The 21,489-nt window shown below is 40.3% G+C and overlaps 1 protein-coding gene across 4 annotated transcripts; it reads right to left on the bottom strand.

Annotated features, from left to right (window-relative positions):
* Positions 1-4,314: 4,314 nt before the first annotated feature.
* Positions 4,315-14,949, bottom strand: LOC126407767 (troponin I, fast skeletal muscle-like). Of its 4 annotated transcripts, none has more exons than XM_050072961.1 (7): positions 14,723-14,949; positions 13,252-13,284; positions 11,817-11,853; positions 6,564-6,692; positions 6,193-6,282; positions 4,596-4,769; positions 4,315-4,507 (listed from the first exon to the last, which is right to left on the bottom strand). In XM_050072961.1, exons 2-7 carry the CDS (start codon positions 13,257-13,259, stop codon positions 4,430-4,432), a joined length of 516 nt encoding a protein of 171 aa, XP_049928918.1. In that variant the 5' UTR covers positions 13,260-13,284; positions 14,723-14,949; the 3' UTR covers positions 4,315-4,429. The 4 variants fall into 4 exon arrangements, with proteins under 4 accessions (XP_049928918.1, XP_049928919.1, XP_049928917.1 ...); XM_050072962.1 differs by lacking the exon at positions 14,723-14,949 and adding an exon at positions 14,561-14,578; XM_050072960.1 differs by lacking the exon at positions 14,723-14,949 and having other exon boundaries at positions 13,252-13,379.
* Between the last annotated feature and the right edge of the window lie 6,540 nt (positions 14,950-21,489).

The raw sequence follows: 21,489 nt of genomic DNA, 5'->3' as shown, positions 1-21,489 counted from the left end.
AAGAGCTCCTGAAATACCGTCATGGTTTGACCACTCAGGTTGTAAATCGTCCATCAGTGTCTGATATCTGCTCAGGCCGAGGTGGTCAGCAGTCCTCAGGGGGGGGGGGGGGGGGGGCGGGGGCAGGAAGAGACCTGGGGAACACACAAGAAAAATATCACAAGACATGAAGTTCATAAACCACTACCACCACTAACTGACCACTGTGTATTTAAGCACAACAACAGAACAGCACTTCACCTCTTTCAACAACAAACACGTTGTCGAACTGAATTCTTGTCATGAGGGAGCTTTAAAGACAAACCTCTTTTGTTTCTGCTGCAGTTCATTCTGGACTCAGACACGACAACTGAAACACAACACAGACTGAAATCAAACAAAAACAAAAAAAACAAAGATCAATAATTTTATATTTTTATATAAAACTGACTGAAGGTGACATTTAATGACAGAAACTTTTAAATGAGACATTTCTGCACATAAAAGCAGAATAAAATGAGATGTGTCTCACCTTCTGTTTGAACAGAGTCCTTCTCTGATCAATACGATCCATTCATGTTTTTATCAGTGGAGGAGCAATGTATTTTTGTAAAAATTAAAATGCCATAAAAATGGGTATTTGAAAAAGAAAACAGTTCAGCTGATGAAGAGGTTTGACATCAGTCAGTATCACGAGACATTAGTAAAAAACTATATCAACAAGCAGCAGTTAAACTGAGTGAGGTCATAAATTACAATAAAATGCAAATTATTTGGACAAAATTTCTTAATTAAAGAGTCAGAAAGAAGCGTCCACCGGACTTTAAAAAATGTTTTAAAAATACGTTAAAAAAAAAAAAAAGTAGTGAACATGAAAACAAAAATAAACAGCTCAGTATTTTGTGAAATTTGTCAAAATATGTGATTTAAGGAATTTGACCAGAGGAATTTTTGTCTTCATCTGTCCAACATGAACATGTGACGAAAACTACAGACTGAAACACTGAACACAGAGAGGAGTGAAGTCCTCTGCTGACACCGTGTGGTCGACGTCATCGCCAACATTTACTCCCCTTGTTAAAGCATTTAGTAACTGGTTTATAACACATTCAAATGTTGTGAGCAGATTTAAGTGTATTAACCCTTCGAAACCTTGATTTCGTTCGAAAGTGAGCAACAAAAGAAATGTCCCCAAAAGCAGGAAATCAGGAAAAAGAGAAAATTATGAAAATCAAGAAAATTAAAAACAAACAAATAAAAAAGCAAATGACCTGGAAAGTGCTTTAAAATTACAATAATTCTTTGCAATAATTAAAAAAAATTAAATAATAATAATTATGAATATAATTTTCCCCTAGCTTTTTTCTTTCTCTTTTTTTTTTTTTTTTTAAAGTTTGTGGAACATTTCTCACTGCTTTTTTTTAATTTTATTTTATTTTTATTTTTTTTTATCATATTTTAGAATAAAATTGCACCAATTTTCTCAGAGAGGGTTCAAAGGTTTAAATACTTGTCTGAAAGCAGAAAAAGAAAAGTGATGTTGCTCCAAGTTTCAACGGGTTAATGTATTTTAGTGGAGGCTGCTGAGAAACATGATGAGATGCAATATAGTAAAGCACAGCTGTGATAATACAAACTGTGTTTTCATAAGGGGCATTAAAACAGCTGGTGATGATTCTACATTAACATAAACTTACATCTGCTTACAAACACATTACAGTGTGTTCTGAACTAGTCATTAAATGTTTATGTGCTGCTTGTTAATGCTGCTGACTGAGGGGACTGAAAGTGTTGCAGCATGAAACACTTGTTTCATATGTGTGTGTAAATATAAGTATGAAGCACTGAGTCATTAGGCTGCGTTCCTAATTACAGATGAATCATTCAAATCTAAAATACAAATGTGTATATTCACATAACACACAGTATCTCTACCTGAATAGTTTTTTAAATTGAATATGGATTTGACCAGGTCTTATAAAACATATTCTAAAATTACAGTTCAAGTACTTGCTTGTTTTCTAGAGCTTTCAACAGTCTCGTGTGGACTTCTTCAGTAAACCCTCAGGCGTTATCACATGACCCAAGCACGAAAAATGTTGATCATGTGAGAACATGTGGTCCTGAGGGGTCTGCAGGAGGTGAGAGGACAGGACTGAAAGCTCTGGAAAGGTCAGTAAGTGAACCTTGAGTTTAGAACATGTAATCATAGGTTAGGGGGTTTTGTAACTGGGTTTTGTTTCATTATTTGAAGTGTTAAGTTTTAACATTCAAAATCAATGGTGGCTGAAAAGAGCAAACACACTGCAGCGGCCCAAGAGACGCTGAAGCTTCAGAAACAACAGCAATTCAAAAACACGTCCAAAAATCCAAAACAAATACACGCTGCGAATACAGAAATGATGCAAGCTACCAGCCGGGCAACACAACAGAGGTTGTCCAGGTCTCTAGAGGCAACACGTCCTCACTGTGACCTCGTCACATGTCCACGTTTGGTCATGGACTTTCCACGTCCACATATGACGTCCAAGGTACCCTGGGTGTGTTGGTTGTTGACGTTCTGGGACGCCGTGTCAACTTCAGCCTGTTACATGCATTGTCTGTTTTCACAGGATTATTTTTTCCTTCATCAACAAAAACATGTGGTTGGGTTTAAGAAAAAAGAACAGGCTTTAGAATCTCACAAGACGTGAACACCGCTCTCAGGTGAAAGTCGGTGTTTGTTGGACCCATCCACCCGCCCCACCCGCCCCAGGCAGACTTTCATCGCCTTAACTTTTGTCCTTGTGCTTGTGTTTCCCCCGATGCTGCTGGGCATTGTTAAACTATAACTGCAACCGGCCACATATCATGCCGACATTAAAGGATGACTATTTTCTTTGGTTTCTGTCGCCGCAAGTCACTGCCCAAGCACCAGATTACCAGGACTTTGGAGTGAGATCGGCTCCTAGAGAGAGCGCTAAGAGGAACAGTTTCATCCTGAGAGAGACCAGACGAGAGCGTGTAAAAGACAAAGGCCCGACGTAAAAAATATTGAGTATCCTTTTATGTTGGGCCTTACTCTCTCATCTCATCTGATCTCTCGGGTCATAAGTCAAGCTGTTTGACTTTCACCTCCCTCTGTGGTATCTGTATCTGCAGCATGTTTGCTGCTAAAATGTTGGAATTGTACGTTTCTGCAAACCACTGATGAGCTACATTTGCACATTATTATGTTACATTACATTTCAACAACGCCATGGTTAATGTGTGGTTTAAGCACAAAAACCACTTGGTTGTGGTTAAGAAGAGATTATGGAAGTGCCTGATTTAGGGGGCCACAATCCTGGCTGGAAATGCAGCGACGTCTCTGTTAAAAATAAGCACTGTTTGTGCCTAAAAAGCAGCCAGGAAAACATAGATGGGTCCCTAAAAAACTAGCCATGTTTGGTGCTTGAAGAGCAGCTCTGCCATCACTCATTAAACAAACTGGTGGCGTACAGCTTGGCAGGTGTCTCACCAAGGTGTCACGAAGTCCACCATCCCCTCCAGCTCACATGCTATGCCACTGTAGAAACACTGATATGTTCGTGGTTTGCTGAAACGTACAATGCCGACATTCTCCTGCCGGTTTGTTCTGAAGCTGCAGCACGTTTCTCCTGATAGAAATGTTTTGGGACGTTGAAGCATTTGCTCTCTCAGCCACCGTAGCAGAAAATAATAAAAGCATTTTCCTAAGTCTAAGAAGCGAACTATTAAACGACAGGTCAACATTCACTTTTCACAGCTCCCTGATCACATGACTACAGATGGAAGCATGGATATTGTGTCTCGTGCCTCACTGACATGCACAGCACTACAAGGAGCAGCACAACACAACCTCATTAAAGCTCGGCCCCGCCCTCAAACACAGCTCACGATATTATAAAGTTCAGTCACGTTAGAAAATTCAGTTTTAATTAAAAGTAGTAAAAGTAAAAAAGCTTTGCAGCAGATATTAGCTGAACTTAAAATAAGCATGAATTCTGTTTGAGGGCAGGTGGAGCTTTAACGTCTGACAAGAACAAACACAGGTAAACGAGCTAAATGTCGATCTCAAGAACTCCGACATGATTTCAGTTTCATCAAGGTGTGTCATGCGCTTCGTCTGCAGTGGTGTGCGTCACCGAGTCAAAGACAGAATACCTCATGACGAACAGACTTAGGAAATAAAAACACATTTATTACAAAAACACTATGAAGCAGGAAGTTGTCAAAAGTCAACAGGAAGTCACACTACAGAATAAAGGTCTGATATCGGAGAAGGAAATCAAAGCTGAACCACTCGCTATACAAATGTACAATGACAGGCCAAACTGAAACTTACAGATTTAATGAAACAAAAAGGTTTTTCAATTCATCTAAAAATTCCATAAATTCCATAAAAAGTGCTAACAGCCAAAGAGCGACTACAGGAGCGGCGGTGGATTCTTTAGGAGGTCTCGAACATCTTCTTCCTGTCAGTTTTCTCCTCAATGTTCTTACGCCAGTCGCCGAGCGCCTCTGCAGGCTGCAAGACACAGACAGGTCACGGTCAACAGGCGTCGACTGTTTGTGTATGTGTTTACCTGAGTGGCTGACGTCCTGCAGAGACTCACCTCCTCTTTCACCTCCTTCTTGACCTGCTTCAGGTTGGCCCTCAGGTCCAGGTTGACCGTGTGTTTGGAGCCCAGCAGAGCCTTCAGCATGGCGTCAGCGGACATACGCACTCTCTTCAAAGCGGGTTTCTTCACTCCGGCCAGGTCGATCACTTTGATCTTCAGGTCCTCGATCTGCGAGGAAGAGTCTGATGAAGTTCTGCTCTTTTCTGGTCGTCAACAAATCTCATGTTCACACTCAGATCGACACAAACAAGTACAGTGTGTGTATCTACAGCCTGATGTATCTTCTTCCTCCACTGTAGCTCCAGTGTAGGGTGCGCGTCTACACAGAACCTGCACCTCCCCACACATATAACTATACTCCATGGTGTTGCAGACCTCCTGTCTGTCTCTGTAAGCTGAAACCATTTCCCTCAGTGAAAACAAAGCTCTTATTTACTTTGATTTTACATATAAGAAACAATAATTGTGAAGACAATAAAGCCTTATTTAGGTAGGAAAACTAGGAAAACTAGGTATTTGTGGGGAAAATGTGTTCAGAAAAAGATCTGTGTTTTGTCTCTGAATCTTGTGAGTTATAATGAAGCCAGTTTGTGCACTTGTGTTCGAAATTATTGCTATTAAGCCATGTTTACTGTGTGTTTTAGGTGTGTTAGGCTGCTGTCAGCCCTAGAGTGGTCTCCTCTGGTCTGAATCAGGGACTCATGTTGTTCCAAAGTTGTATAATTGCCTAGAGTTGGTTGGTGTTCTCACGGCAGCATTTACAAGAGGACCAGATCAAATGCCTTGTGTGAGAAAGCTGCTCTTGATTGGTCAGAATTTCCATGTGGGAAAAATCCAGGAAGTAAAGCAAACGTTGAAGAAGAGTACACTTGCAAGATAAATGTGACACTTTCTAATGTCACAATGGAGGGACAACTACGCAGGTTGATTTTAGCGCTGGCATTGATCTCAGCCTGTGGACTTTTTTTGTGGCCGTCCAGCTCAGTTGAATTGGTGTGCGGGTGTTTCTTCTGCCATCCTCTCTCGATTTGTTCAGTGTACTGACTGCCTTAAATAGGCGCTGTTTCACAGCAGCCCTAAAACTTAAAAATAATAACTCCCACAAGCTGCTGGTACTTTTATACGCCCTGTCCATATCAAGTTCTCTGAGTGATTCATAATAGCCCTAAATAAACTGCATTACCCATGGGGCAGTGGTCGCACTACGTGATGCTCACCTGTTCCCGTTCTCGCCTGCCTGCTGTTTTTGTCAACAGCGAGTCTAAATAACGTTGGGCTGACACCAACACAAACTGAGCATGAGCAGAGTCAGATACATCAGCATGTTTGTGAGAGGAGCACTGACACTTATTTCTTTCCATTTCAAGCACTAACTTGAGCAAAAACTTGACACGTCATGACCTCACAGACACAACAGGAAAAGGAAGAGCAGTCAGAGGAAAAAAAGGCCAGACCACACACACTCCTGATGACGAACACACACTGAGTTCAGACTGAATGATTTCTGTCAGCTGTTTGTTGCGTTTGCATACGTGTGGTGAGAAGCTCAAAGGCCGCACAGCAGCAGCAGGAGGAGGAGGAGGAGACGTACCTCTTTGTCAGCTTTGGTCACTTTGACCTCCATGTCGTACCTTTCTTCATCCACTTTGTCGATGAGGGTGTGCAGTTTTTTGCAGGTTTCCTAAAGGCGCAGACAGACGTGATGTTTACTCACCGATCCCAACCCTTCACTGACGACATCATGCTGCAAACTGCTGCTAATAAACACTTATCTAATCATGCTGGTGTCAACTTTAGTATGAAGTATGTTAATATAAGGTAATAAAATAAAATAGAATAGAAATAAAAATGTGCATTATGACACAATGTTAGCAACAGTACTTAAGACATACAAGAGGTGTTAAGACACCTGCACAGTTGAGTAATTGAACAGTATGTGCGAACATTAAATAAAACACTCACTATGAGGGCATTGTGGTCTCCGCTGGTGTTGGGCTTGGGGCAATGCTCAGCCATGTAGTTCTGCTTGATGACTACGAGCTCCTGTTTCTCCTTTACGATCCAGTTGGCCGCGATGGACAGCATCAAACTCTGCAGGGACACATCGAGGAGCGAGAGTCAGCAGAGGGAGGACTGATGTGTTCTTTAATGGTTTCATACAGTCATTCATCAGGTTTAAGAACGTTTGTGAGGATTATTTTTTATCTCTAAATGTGAACACTGTTGTGAGTTTTGCACATGTGATAAAAATGTTCTGACTCTGAAGGCGTTAACAAATTAGACCTGTCCCTTTATCATTATTACTTCCTGTTTAACAACCTGTTTACATCTCTGTATGTTGATTACTTCTCATTATGCATATGTTTACATTCACATTACATATTGACTGTACACCTGTCGACCACATATTGTGTATTATATTTTATATATGTTATATTTTAACTATTTTCTGCCTTAGATTCTTGTTTTTTCAGACGTGGGACCGAGTCATTGTTTTACAAGTCACAAGTAGGTCTCAGGTCTTTGCACTCAAGTCTAAAGTCAACCCCCAAGTCAAGACCAACAGGGTCTCACTGCAAAGTCGTCAAAATCTGGTCCTTGGGCGGAGACTTCTGGCTTCAGACGCCAACTAAAAAAGCCGTCCTTTCACGTTAGCATAATACATGGCTGGTCGCAGTTATTGTTTAACAGCGCCTGGAGGCGTCTGGGGAAACACAGCGGGACAAAGGCGAAAGTTAAGGTGGCAAAAGTCCGTTAGTGTGGGTGTAGTGTCGGTGGTTGTTGGTGGTGTAGTGTCAGCGGTTGTTGAACCCATCCACCACCAACAACCGCTGACACTACACCCGGGAGGCTGGTTTTCCTTGTTGAGGCAAAAAAAGACATCAAAACCAAATTTAAAGCCGTTTTTAAAACACAGTAATAATATATTAAATGTGCATCATTTATGAAGGCTTTTTAAAGTTTGCATTTATTTGTTAAAACAAGTTTGTTAAAAAACATACTTGGTTGTGAAGCTAACGTTAGCTAACCATTAGCTCATTAACTATGTTAGCATTAAGCTCCACCTACTGTTCTTTGCACAACTTCAAATGTCAAACAAGGTTGTAAGATGTTGTAATTTTCGACCTGTGTGTTTTCCATGCTGCAGTCGTTTTTGGACATGAACTAAATCGTCTTTGGTGTCATTTTGTTCCCAAATTGGCGCTGGTAGCATCATGTGAGTGAGTTGATTGAGAAAACGAAGGTAAATGAAAAATGTTTTTTAATTTTTGGGCTTGAGGAAAAGTATCAAGTACTTTCATGTCAAAAGTTTCAAATCCAAATTAAGTCACGAGTCATTGGTGTTAAAGTCTTTTTTAATTTTATCAAGTTGAGTCTAACGTTTGTGCTTCGAGTCCAAACCTCTGCTGTTTTTACTGTACAGTGTGTTTGTTTCCTCAGTTCACATCAGATGAGCGTTTGATGGACGGAGCCTGATTATCTGTACGTATGACAATGAATAACCTGAAACATATCTTGTTTGGGTCACAGAGGTTTTTCTTGGTCCATCTATTTAGAAAATAAAGAATATTTTACTCCATTTAACTCGAGTCAACTTGGAGCTCAGCAACATCACAAAGAACCTGAATATGATCCTCTGAAGCTCTGTAATATTAACGATGAATAAATCACCATGATGGAAAATAATTAAATTACTGTATCAGCAAACACATCATTCATAAAATCATACTCAGAGCTTCCAGTTTGTGACTGAAACCAGTTTAAAGTCAACAGCTGACGACGCTTCAACACACAGTATAAACCAGTATGAAGACTAAGTTCATCACACGACAAAACTTTTAAAACTTTTTAGTATTTCTTAAACATTATTCTGTGAGTGAGAAACATGAAGCAAAAACTAATCTACCAACAATCTGACCAGGACTACTGGTCTCTGCAGAGGACAAAAACAACACCTGCCTCTTATTATTGATTATTATTTATCTTATTTCAGGTATTTTTCTGGGATGTCACGTGTTGGAACCTTTTAACTTGCACTGATTTTAAAAATTTCCCTGTACTTATACAACGACAACAAAGGACTTCTGTTTCTTTTATTTATTTTCTATTAACTTTCAATAAAACAAGTCGAATAATTTATGCAATAACTCGACTGTGCATTACACTGGCATTAAAACTGCATTTATATTGTACACATTGTCAACTGGTGCACTTACTTGTTATTTATCCTATTCTTGCATTTAACACACACATCGCTGCATTTTAATTTTTTATTTACACTGTGGTTTTATGTTGTAGGATGACTTGTACATATTTCTAATATTTATATTTGCATTTTCTCTCTGTGTACATATAGTCGTATAATACACATAATTTTCGTTTCCAATTTTTGTCTTTCTAATAATTTCTCTATGCTTGTATGTAAGAACAGCTGTAACACGACACAACAATAAATAAAGTATTTCTGATTCCTGTGAATCACTTTATGTGTTTGACAGTTTCCACCAGCAGGTGGCGCCTCAGAGCCTCAAACTGTCTCAGCTGTGATGAACTGATCAGGTTTATAGTACAGACAAACAAACAACCAACAGAGCCAGATGTTAAAAACACAAATCAAAAACTGCAGCAACAACAACAACAACAACAACAACAGTCCAGCACACTACAGAGCAGTGGTGGAAGAAGAACTCAGATAATGTGTAAAACTGTCAGCATCACAGTGTAAAAGTAATCTGTTAAAAGTAAAAGTCCTGCATCAAAAACTTTACTCAAGTACAGGTACAAAAGTATTAGAATAAAAATAGACTTTAAGTACTGACAGTAAAAGTGCTTGGATTATAATTATTGATGCATGTAAACAATATCACACCACAGAGAGTGCTGTTGAACTGAATATCAGCACGGCTGTGATCAATACTGTCACAGATAATCAATAATCACAACTGTTATGAGAAAATAAACACCAAAACCAAATCTTCAATGCAACGTGAACATTTTACACGTCTTTAACTGAAACCTTTAACACACACAAATATCCAAACACACTTCCTCCAACAAAAGAAACTCTTAATAAAACTGCTGAAACAGTAACTGAGTACATTTACTCCAGTACTTTACTTGATTAAGTACAAAGGTGAGATACTTGTTCTTTACTTTTTATGCTACTTTACACTTGAACTCTGCCACGTCTCAGAGGGAAACTCTGTACTTTTGTCTTTACTTTGCAGATTCAGATTATTAATTATATACACATCTAAATGATGATGTATTATTATAGGTTGGACTAAAGTTATTGAGATCAGCTCCACTTTTACCAGCAGCAACATTAAATCAATCAATCAATCAATTTTTATTTGTATAGCACTTTTCAAAACAAATCAGTGTCATTCAAAGTGCTTTACATTTTGATTGAAAAATACAGAGAATAAAAAAATAAAATCAGAAAAAGGACTGGGAAACTAGTGCACACTGTGTCATACAATAATAATTTAAAACAATAGTAGAAGATAAAAACAAGATCAAAACTACTGTGCTGCTGCTAAAAGAAAAAAAAATATTTAAAATAACATGCAGGATGAAATATGAACTCAAAGTCAGGAGAATAGCAATAATAAAAAGAGAAAAATACAGATAAGACCACTGAATAAAAACAAAAATAAAAATAAAATGTGGGATAAAATAAGAATAAAATAAGATATAAAAACAATCAGGGAAATATCAATAAGAGAAATACAGATAAAAAGTAATAAATAGAATAATTATAAAACAATAGAACTAGCATAGGACACACTACATAAAAGCCAGACTGAAGAGATGGGTTTTTAGCCTATGTTTAAAAGTGTCAGTGTTTCTGACTCCTCTCAGATCCTCTGGCAGATTGTTAAAGTGATGAACACACTAACGCATCAATAATTATAGTCCAACAATATAATATTTATGAGTCTGAAATGGGCTTTTCTGCAGACAGGAGCTGTCCCTGCTGCTCAATGGATGTGGGATGCTAATGTGTCCTGTAGGGGGCACTGTACTGTCACTGGGAACCATTCATTCAGGGACAGATGAGCCCATACTGTGTGTTCCAGTACCCATACTACCATATTATATAGTGTGCCCAAACAAGATCAAGCATGTCCCAACACATTGTATGTCAAACGCAGTATGTTAAAAATACCAGGATGTTCTACTACGCCTGGCCAGCATGCTTCTCTGGTGATTCTGACCCACAATCCTCTGCACAGCGAACGATACGTCACATCGACTGAGACAAACATTGAAGTAGCTGATGACCAGTTGAAAAGTCATGATAGGAATATTATAATATAAAATATAATATAAAAACAACAATCAAAGAGACCTGCAGGTGTGATGTCACTGTCACAAATATATCATGTTAGAATCAATCTGTGCAGTCAGAACTTTAAAGTTAGAAACTTCCATTTTCATGATAATACTTTTGTATTGTTAAGGCCCTGACACACCAAGCCCACGTCGACCAAAGTCGGGCCGTCGGTGAGCGTCTGTCGCCCTAGTTTTTGCGGTGTGTCCCGCACAGTCGGCACTTCGGCGTTGGCGATTGAGCATGTTGAATCGGCAGCGGAGCTTGTCGGTGAGAGAGATCACTCTGATTGGCTGTTCAGGTTTTAATCTGCCTGTAGTGAAACCGGGGCTAACCGGTGCTTCCTCCTCAGGCTCCACTTCACTCAGCTGCCCCACAGACCCGCTGCTTCTTCCCACTTTAACCTGAATAACAAACCGGAGCTAGCTGGGAGTGGCTAGCGGAGCGTTAGCCGCAGCATGACCTGAGGGAAGCACAGCCAGTTAGCCTCTGCTAGTCTCTGAGCTAGCCCTGGCTCTCCGTTTGGATCCNGTCGGTTTGGTGTGTCCGCACCTTAACGTGACAAAGTTTCTGAATGCAGGACTTTACTTGTAACAGAGTATTTTCACTTTGTGGTAATATTTCAGTTACTTTAGTAAAAGAGTACGTCTTCATCACTGGTTGCTGCTTTACTGTGACTTGAACCGTAGATTAAAAACACAACATGTGATAACCTGATAAAACCTTTATATCAGTGACTTTATATGTTCCAGTTCTGCACCTCAGTTTACTTACTGTGAAGCAGGTCATTAAAACATTTTCCCAACATTATTAACCAATCAGCAGCTTCAATATCTGAATGAAGCTCAGACAGGAAGTGATGTGTGTGTGTGTCGTACCTTCAGATGATGCCTGCGGCTCGATGTCATCTTCTTACTGTGAAGATCAGACATTAACTGTGTCAGTGTCATTCCTCCTTTCTTTCCTTTCTTTACTTCCTCCCTTCATCACTTCTTTCATCCCCTTTCCCTTTATTCCTCTGTCCTCTCTGTCATCCTTCTTTCCTTCATTGCCTTTCTTCCTTCTCTTTCCACTTGTGTGTTACTTTCTGTCCTTTTTCTTTTCTTTCTTTTCCATCCTTAATTTTTTCTTCCTGCCTTTCACTTTCCATGTTTCATTTTCTCTCTCCCTTCATTTCTGTTATTACTTTCATCCCTGCTGCTGTCCCATCTTCTTCCCTTCCCCCATTATTTCCTTTCCTCATTCTGTCCTTCCTTTTATCCTTTCATCCTTTAGTCTTTCTTTCTTCCTTCCTTCCTATCCTCCGTCCACTTCCCATCTTCATTTTCTCTCCTTTCCATTCTTTCTTTGTCTCATTTATTTATTTATTATTTATTTATTTATTGCTTCCATCCCTCTTCATTCTTTCTCTCCCTTTGCATGTTTCTCCTTCTCTTTTCTCTCCATCCTCCTTTCCTCTTTCATTCTCTTTCCATATACTCTCTTTCTGTCCTTCCTTTTATCCTTCATTCTTCCCCCATTCTCTTCCTTTCTTCCTTCCTATCCTCCGTCCACTTTCCATGCTTCATTTTCTCTCCTCCTTCTCTCCTTTCCAATCTTTCCAGTCTCTTTATTTACTTCTGTCCTTCCTTTCATCCCTCCTTCTTTCTTTCTCTCCCTTTGCCTGTTTCTCATTCTTTCTCTCTTCATTCAACCCTTCTCTCTTCTTTCTCTTTCTTTCCATACTTCCCTTCCTCTTTCTGTCCTTCCTTTTATCCTTCATTCGTATTGTCATTCATCCTTCATTCTGTTACCCTTCCTTCCTTCTCCCATTCTTTCATTGTCTGTTTTTTTTCTTCCTCCATTCTTTCTTTCTTCCTTCCTTCCTATCTGCCGTCCACTTTCCATGCTTCATTTATTCTTTCCTTCCTCTCTGCTTTCCTTTCTTTCATCGTCTCCTAATTTATTTCTGTCCTTCCTTTAATCCCTCCTTCTTCCCCCTTTTTTCTTTCCCCTCTTCGTTATTTCTTTCCCTTTGCCTGTTTATTTCTTTCTCTTTCCCTCTCTCATTCTGTCCTCTCATTTATCCTTTTTTCTGTTCCTTAGTTCCCCCTTCCTTTCTTTCTTTGTCTGCTCAGCTGTAATAATCAAACCCAGACACACTGTCCACCCAAACTAAACTCTAACTCTTCACAACAAATACTTTTATACTTTGGAATACTCGAGTAAACTTCATTGCTGATACTTCTGAACGTTGAATACATGAGTTGCACTTGTAACCAATATTTTCCATCCCCTCACAATCAATAATCAATAAGAAGAAGCGACACTTACTCAGACATGATGGCGGTGTCTTTTCTTCACGGCCTGACAAGAAAAAGCAGAAGAGAAGAAGAACTCATTGAGAATAAACGACGTTATCATCTGCGCCCTGCTTAAATATCAGAGACCCTCCTCTGTATGAAATGTGATCTATTAAAACAGTTGATGAGCAGCTGAGTGGTGACAGAGCTAAGTTTGGAGTTTGGAGTTTGGAGTTTGGGTCAAATGTCGGCGCTGACGCCTGCGATAAGCTCCTTTACAGGTGTTCAAAACCGAATATCCTCTGGGAGTTAACACTTCAATTCCTTTCGGGGAGGAGAAATGTGCTGCGGCAGCGCGTTAGCTGCCAACACCAGTCTGTCAATACACAAACGCTCACGCACTGCAGACACAAATCAGTCTCAACAAGTGGCTCACACCCAGACTCACATTTCACTTCAGTTATTTTAGCCTAAAAATAATTCAGAAAAATGAAGCGCCACAGAAACAAACTGAAACATTCTCACTTCAATTTACAGATTTTCACTAAGTTAAAGCTCAGAAAACACTATAAATAGTTTTTTGTGTTTGTTCTCCAAAAAGTCTTTCAGTTTTCCAGAACAAAACTTCAAGTGCAGAAATCAACTTTTCCAAAATGTCTGAACCAAGTCTATAAAATATGACTAAAACATCATGCATTGTAAAAATCTTTGGAAGCTTTTTTAAATTTGTTTTTACAGATCAAACCTCCAGAAAAGTCAAATCAAAGTGCAGAAATCACATTTCTAAACTTGCCAAACAAGCCAAAAGCTGCAAAAATCAAAAAGTCACAAAAAATCTGAATCATAACAAGACATTTTGTGCCCAAGTCCAGGCAAAATCTTAGAGGTATAATTTCCAACACAAACTCATCTTATTTCACCGTTATTCTCACGACACTAATTTACCAATCAGCTCTAGTTTCTCTTGTTTTACGGCACCGACTCAATTTTTTTAGAAAATTCCAGAAACTGAACAATGAAAAAGTCAAAAAGTCTTGATGGCAGAATTTCTCCTGCAAAGATTAAAATCTTTTGCAGCGACAAAATCTCAGTATCTTCTCTCCAATCCATGAACCAAAGACAGGAAATTAGGAATCAAATTTCTAAACAGCACTTGTTCCACTCTTGCAAACACAAGGCTCAGACTTAACAATTATGAATGCACAAATATAAAACTTTAGCAAAATCACAAGCGAACAAATCAGCACATCTCCAGCTCATGAAAATCTCCAAAATCCCTCCTGCAGTATTCAGCCCTCTCCTTCACCCCGGATCACATTTCCCTTCACTTATTAACAAACCTCAGAGGTCAGGACTTCATCACCTTAGCACCTAAGCAACAGGTCCCCCCAAAAAGACTCTGACTCCACTCAGCTGCTTTGTATCCATTTACCAACTCCGTTCAGGCATGCAGAGAGAGGAGAGGAGGGAGAGGAGGAGGAAGAAAGAGAAACTGGTCTCACCTACGATGAGACAGAGTCAAGGAGGAGGGCAGCAGTGGGAGCGAATCATCCTCAGGGAGTATATATATATACAAGGGCTCGGACATGGATATGGAGCCCCTGTTTATGGAAATGCAGGATCCTCAGACCAATCGGCCGGCAAGCTCCTGAAATATCATCATCCTCTGCCAACATCTCCCTGTAAATCAACATCATCGCCGAGGAGGAGCCTCCGGTCATTTTAGGAGCGTGCTCGGTGCCACCGGGACGCTATAAAAGGGAGGAAAAGAACTATAAAACCATCAGAGTCCAAAACGTTTAACCAGATGAAGGTGGCATTGATGAAGGACGAAGGACAGCTGGTCATTTCTGTGTTTTGGGGGGTTGTTGAGGATTGTCAGAAACACCTGGAGGTTCTTTGGTGATGATACACTGCAAATAGGCTCCAGTTGGCTTCTAATGCACAAGTTAAGGGGAAATTTGAGGGAAAATCTGTAGATTCGCTGTTGTAACACCACTTTAAATGGTCAAGCATCAACTAGGAATCATATTTAGAGTTTTAAGGTTCTTTCAAAACACCAGAAAAAAAAACAGAGAAATCTAGATCTGGATCAAACCTGCTTTACTAGATTTATTATAAGAGTCCAAATACACTTTTCATGACCTAATCAAAAGCCACAAATCAGACGCCAGCTTCAGCTTTGCATTGTTGCCAATCACATTTCATGATTTGTCAGCTTTGGTTTGTTCTTTCAAATTATGAGCAAAGTTAACTGGTTTATTAACCGAATCGACCTCCTGCAGGACTCACAGCGTGTCAGGTCTCAGCGCGCTCACATCAGAGACATGAATGTCTCTTTACTAATTAGATTCCTCTTGACAGACTCGCTCTCTAAAGTTGGCGAGGAGTCATATCCCAGCATCTCCCCGCCGTCGCCTCCACTTAAAGGTTTTAGCTGCGGAGTTTGAGCTCGGATGGTTTTAGCCTCCGACTCCGCAGCTGCCCGACACCTCTGATCACAGGACGGGGCTAACGGCTGGCATGCTAACAAAGAGCTTTGATGCTGAGTTGAAGATTTTATATATACACAGAACAAAGTGTGAAAAAAAAAACCCTCTTAAAAACCCCCTTAAAGCCTTTCTTACCAAACCTTAATGTGCATGGAATAAGTAACTCATAACACAACACAATCGGACTGAAAGAAAGTCCTAAATGTTGCTAACGTCTGCTGCGACTACTGACTTTAAGGTCTATTTAAGCAGCCTGTCCCCTGTGATTGGAACATAAGGGGAAAACTGACTTAATCTTATGTTATGTTTAGATAGATTTAAGAAATGGTTAAGGCACTTTTAAGGGTTTTTAAGGGATGTTTGGCCCCTTAAGAAGAGTACAACAACAATACCAAGGAACAGAGACATCTTAACACACCCATACGTGACAAATTTTACACAAGATTATTATAAAAGTTTAACTTTAGACAGGACTACCTGAATTTGGAAGACGTTTTGCGATCATCCGAATGTAAAAGCAACGTTCCAGGAGTCGGCAGCTGATGACCTTTGCCACTCTGATCTACAGCTTTTTCTAAATTGTACTTAAAGTTCCTACTGACTAACTTCATAGGACAAGGAAAAAGAATTAAAACATCCATGCAGCAGAAAAAAAAACACGTAGATTTTCCGAAATATCAGAGATGCGACGACCCTGCGGACAGCTGCGAGTTCAGAAACAGGTTTAAAAGAGAGAAACCATCACTGAAACTTTGATATTGCTTTAACTATTGCTCAAAATAAAGTGCTTACCAAGCTCAAATTTCTGCCATCTATAAATATCGCGTAATTACCGTTTGGCCTGGTTAGCGTTTCATCTTGGATTGCGGAGTCGAGCCGTGGTTCTGCCCCTTAAGAAAGGCTTCCAGACCTTTCTCTGGCTGCAGGAGGGCCTCTCATATTAACACTTGTGCTATAAAAATATGTGGGCATGATTTCAGGTAGGCAGGGAGGCAGATTTTCCATGTGGATAAAGTTACGTCTTGACTTGCTCATAAAAAAATTTCTTATTGCTTCAGATTCCTCTCAGGGGTGAATTTACCTGAACAGGAATGTGTCCTGCATGTGTGACAGCTCTTACACAGCAGAAACAAAACATTTAGGATTCAGATCGTTTAGAGGTCAGACTCTTTTTGTAAAATAATGAAGATAATGGTTTGGAAAAGATTGTGGTCATTGTCTCGGAGCTCGTACCTCTATGGATGTCGGTGTTGGTTCTCCACTTTGAAATATCTCAACAACTACCAACTTGTTTGCCATTAAATTTTGTACAGACATTGATGTTCCCCAGAGAATGAATCTTACTGACTTTGGTGATCTGATTTCCCTCAAGCGCCAACACATTCTCACTCCGACCTCGACATATAGATGTTTGGTCATGGACTTTCCACATCGTTATACGACGTCCAAGGTACCCTGGGTGTGTTGGTTGTGGACGTTCTGGGACGCCGTGTCAACTTCAGCCTGTTACATGCATTGTCTTCTTTCAAGATACACTTCTGTTTTCACAGGAAGTTTACATACAGTCCCTTCCAGAATAAACGCACTATGTCGCAATGGCACCACAAACTGACGTTTTCTTTCCTTCAGCAACAAACAAACGTGGTTGGGTTTAGGGAAAAAGAACAGGGTTTGGCTTTACGATCTTACAGGAAGTGAACACTGGTCTCCTGGGTGAAAGTCGGTGGTTGTTGGACCCATCCATCACCACTCCCACCTGCCCTCAGGTTCACCCCTGATGCTGCCAGATGGCATTAAACAATAACGGCAACCAGCTGCGTATCATGCCCACGTTAAAGGACGGCTTTTTTCGCCAGTGTCTGATGCTGGAAGTCACTGACCAAGCGCCAGATTCCGATGACTTCGGAGTGAAACTGGGTCACTGTCGCCACCAGTGGATCAAAGTTCTCACTTACAGTATCATGCACAGTATGTGAACATCTACATGATGGATTGGTGCAAAATCTGGTGCACATACATGTTCCCCTCAGGATGAACATCTAGCGCTATCATCAGGTCAACATTTTAATGTATATAATACTTTGGTTCATGATGAAATACCCAGCATGTTCTCACTCCCAACTCTTTGGTAAGTGCTCCTCTGCTGCAGACACTGACAATATGAGACACACCGGACGTCAGCTGTTTCTGACGCTGCCAGCAACTACTGTTCAATTGTTACTGTACAATGCAGCGCTTCAAGTTAAGTTATCCCCAGCTTTTAGTTTGGTGGCACTTCGCCACAGGATCAAACAGCTGCAGCTCAGAGCGTCTGCCGCAGCTTTCCACAGACGTGGCACGGCAGCTCACCGCAGGCCACACTTCATCATTGCTTAGTGGGTTTTCCGTGTAATGACACACCCATAAGCCTCAGCTGCACTTTGTGAAGCTGCTAATAAGCTAATGTTACCATGCTACAACCTGGTGAACAATACACCTAATAAACGTCAGCGTGTTAGCTTTGTCATTGTGAGCATGTTAGCATCCTGACATTCAGCATGTAACTTTGATCACATTAGTCCTCAGCATGGCTGTAGACTCGCTGTCTGCTGCTGACTGTCTCAATCTTCATTTCACTTTTTGATTTCTAGCATAAGATTGACTTGCTGGAAATGTTCTGTATTTTCCGGCTGCATCCCATGACTTTCATCACTCATATGATTTTCTTCAAGCTTAATAGTTTTCAGCAGGCGCGGCGCCAGGACTGCATTCCTGGATGGGCCAAAGGAATTTTGGCTGCGCCTTTAAATTACAGATATTAATACTGTTTGCCTGGCTTCCAACTGGTAGTGTCACTAACACAGAAAGCTGACATCGTGCTGTGGACGCCAACTGACCGGTCTGCTTGATTATGAAACTCTTGATAATCTTTTTCTAGAACAATACCGACACAGTTAATGAGAGCATTTCCTGCTCTAGACTAATACATCCATTCACTGAGAACACTGACATTTTAATTCTGTTTTAGGAAATACCGTCTTGTTTGGGTGATTTGGATGATTAATATTTGTGTATGTTGACTGCAGGGAGAGAGAGTAACGTTATTTATATATACAGTACACCTATGAAACACACACCTATAACAACGACAACAGCAGGAGCTCATCTCCTCACAGCTCAGTCTGTTTTTAGTTATTCCTCCACTCCATATTTTCTTTCTTTGTTTGTTTTCACACACAAACACATAAATATATATGAGACATATGAGATATAAATGTAAGTCTTTGTTTTTGCTCACTAATTTAATGACCTCTGTTGAATCAGTTGTGTGATCAGTTGTAAATTTTAATTATATTTGTGCTTTGGTAACATGTTAAATGTCAGGCCAGCAAAGTCTGTTGAATTGAAATTGAAAACTGAGAGATTCAGGAGATTGTCTCATTAGAACGATTCTGCTTTCAAAGTAATATCTAGACGCAGGGCTCTAAATTAATGCACGATGTAGTTGTTTGATTGGGCAAGTGAAAAATAAATGTGATGTCTAATGTAATGTTATCTGAAATGAAACTGCGTACAGTATCTCTGATGGACTGAGGAGAAAAATCTGACACACTGCACACTGTAGTTTTTTTTAGATATTTTTAGGGCTTTTTTGCCTTTAAATTAATAAGACAGTTATTGGAGTGAAGGAGGGAAAGGGGGGGGGGTTCATGCAGCAGGGGGCTGTAGGTTGGAATCGAGCCTGTGGTCGCTGAGATACAAACAAAGCCTTTGTACATGAGGTACCTGCTCCACCAGGTGAGCTAATGTGCACCGCCTGCAAACTATTGTTACGCAATATCACACTCGAGCTCGTGCTGTTGTACTGAATATCAGCACGGCTGTGGTCATCTCGTGCCTACGACCCAATCACAGCCGTGCTGATATTCAGTACAACAGCACGAGCTCGAGTGTGATATTGCTTTTATACAGTAGTTGGATGAGTCGATGAGTTAATGAGCACACTGCCTGCTTCTGCTGTCACACGAGCACACCTGGAGATTTACAGTCAATCAGGCTTCTTTCCGTCTCTTTATGTGACTCAAATGTTATTTGTGAAAATATGTTCTTCTTTGCGGCGCAGTGTTTGTTACGACGATCCTTAATGTTGGCAAATTAATGATTACCATAATGAAGTGCTCAGAACAGCTGTGGAGCAGAGTGAGTCCCAGTGCTGTCATACTGTATCAGCACTCAGGAGTGTCTCTTGTCTCATCACACTGCTCAGTCAGAACTAATTGTTGCAATTTTTTTTTTTAAGTCTCGAGTAACAATGTCATATATGACATAACGTTAGACGTTCAATACCTCTGAAAGGCTGTACATGACAGACTTAGGCCCTGATCACACAGAAAGCGTTTTAGCAGCTGGAGGCGGCTTTTTTAATTGTTTTAATGAGAATGAAGCTTTTTGCTCACAGTTTTTACGTTGCTACATGCGTCATGTTTCTACACTCTAGGTGCCTGGCGTTTTTGCCAAAGCGCTCTGAACTTGAAAAAACTTGGAGCAGAAAAGCGCCCCACATCATCTCCGCTTTTTTTCCCATTGTCCAATCATATGATTTGAGAGGTGGGGCTTCTGTGGTGGTCATGACAACAAGTGTACAGTTGGTAAACAATGGAGGAGAAACTGGTGGTAGTGGTTGCTGGATACCCAGAGCTATACGACTTTACAAAGCACAGTTAGCACCATCTCAATAGAAAACAGCAGATAAGTGCAGTACTGTAAACGTCCATGATGGAGGAGAAGCTCCTGGACCAACTGGTGGTACTCCCCATGATCCAGCCTCTTTTTTAGGGTCTCATGTACCCACACAGATCTCTGTTTATCTGCTGACAGCCTCTCACCCTCAACCAGAGCTACAGACAGTACCCTCTGCCTCAACATGGCAGCAGCTACACACTGATTACTGCAGGATACATACAATAAATAAATAAATAAACGATAGATTAATTACACAGGAAGGTTACTGTAAGTAGGTGATGGGGTGGTTATTTTTTACCAGTGGCATTAATTGAAAAAAAGAAAAAGAAAAAGAAAGGCAGAGCGGTGCGCTTCGCATTTTGCAACCTGCAAAATCGGGACCTTACTTCATTTTGCCCAGAAGCTACTGTTAGCCATGCTGCCATCTGAAGGAGGGCTCTGGTGCCCTGAAATCTCTTTCAGAAGCTTTGTAATCCAACTGTGCAGTGCAGTGTCTATTTGGAGACTTAAATTACCTAAACTTAAATAAATTTAACACTGAATAACTTCTGATTTTTTCATCCATTTTACCTGTAGAAAAGATTTGTTGGTAGCCGTCCACCAGCAGTTCATGCTTTGGGTTGAATCTCTCGACCAATCTGAGGCTTTGTTCTTGTATTATCAACCAATCAGAGGATGGAGGTGTTTCTGGCTGTGTGGCAGCTCTGATCTTAAATGCACGTTATTGGTCCAGACTGTACACACGATAATAGCCTAATAAATGTTGTCTGTATTTTTTGGGAAATAGAAATGTTGTTTTGTCTTCATTGTGTATTTAAATGTTAATTTCAATACTTAACAATAGAAGTTAAGGAAAATATATGTGCTCATAGTCATTTAGGATGAGCCAGTCATACAAGTGGATGGGCCTAGACCTCTGACAAATATGATCACGTGAGCAATTGCAAAAGTCATTATTGTATTGGTTGGCTTGGTTTTGATCAACATGTGAAATTTTGCAGGAATTGAAATATTCATTCATTCATTTCCATAACCACTTATCCTGTTAGGGGTCA

This window comes from Epinephelus moara, chromosome 20, assembly GCF_006386435.1.
Source record: "Epinephelus moara isolate mb chromosome 20, YSFRI_EMoa_1.0, whole genome shotgun sequence".
Taxonomy (NCBI): Eukaryota; Metazoa; Chordata; class Actinopteri; order Perciformes; family Serranidae; genus Epinephelus; species Epinephelus moara.
The sequence above is the reverse complement of the archived record's forward strand: the minus strand, read 5'-3'. Positions and strand labels throughout refer to the sequence as shown.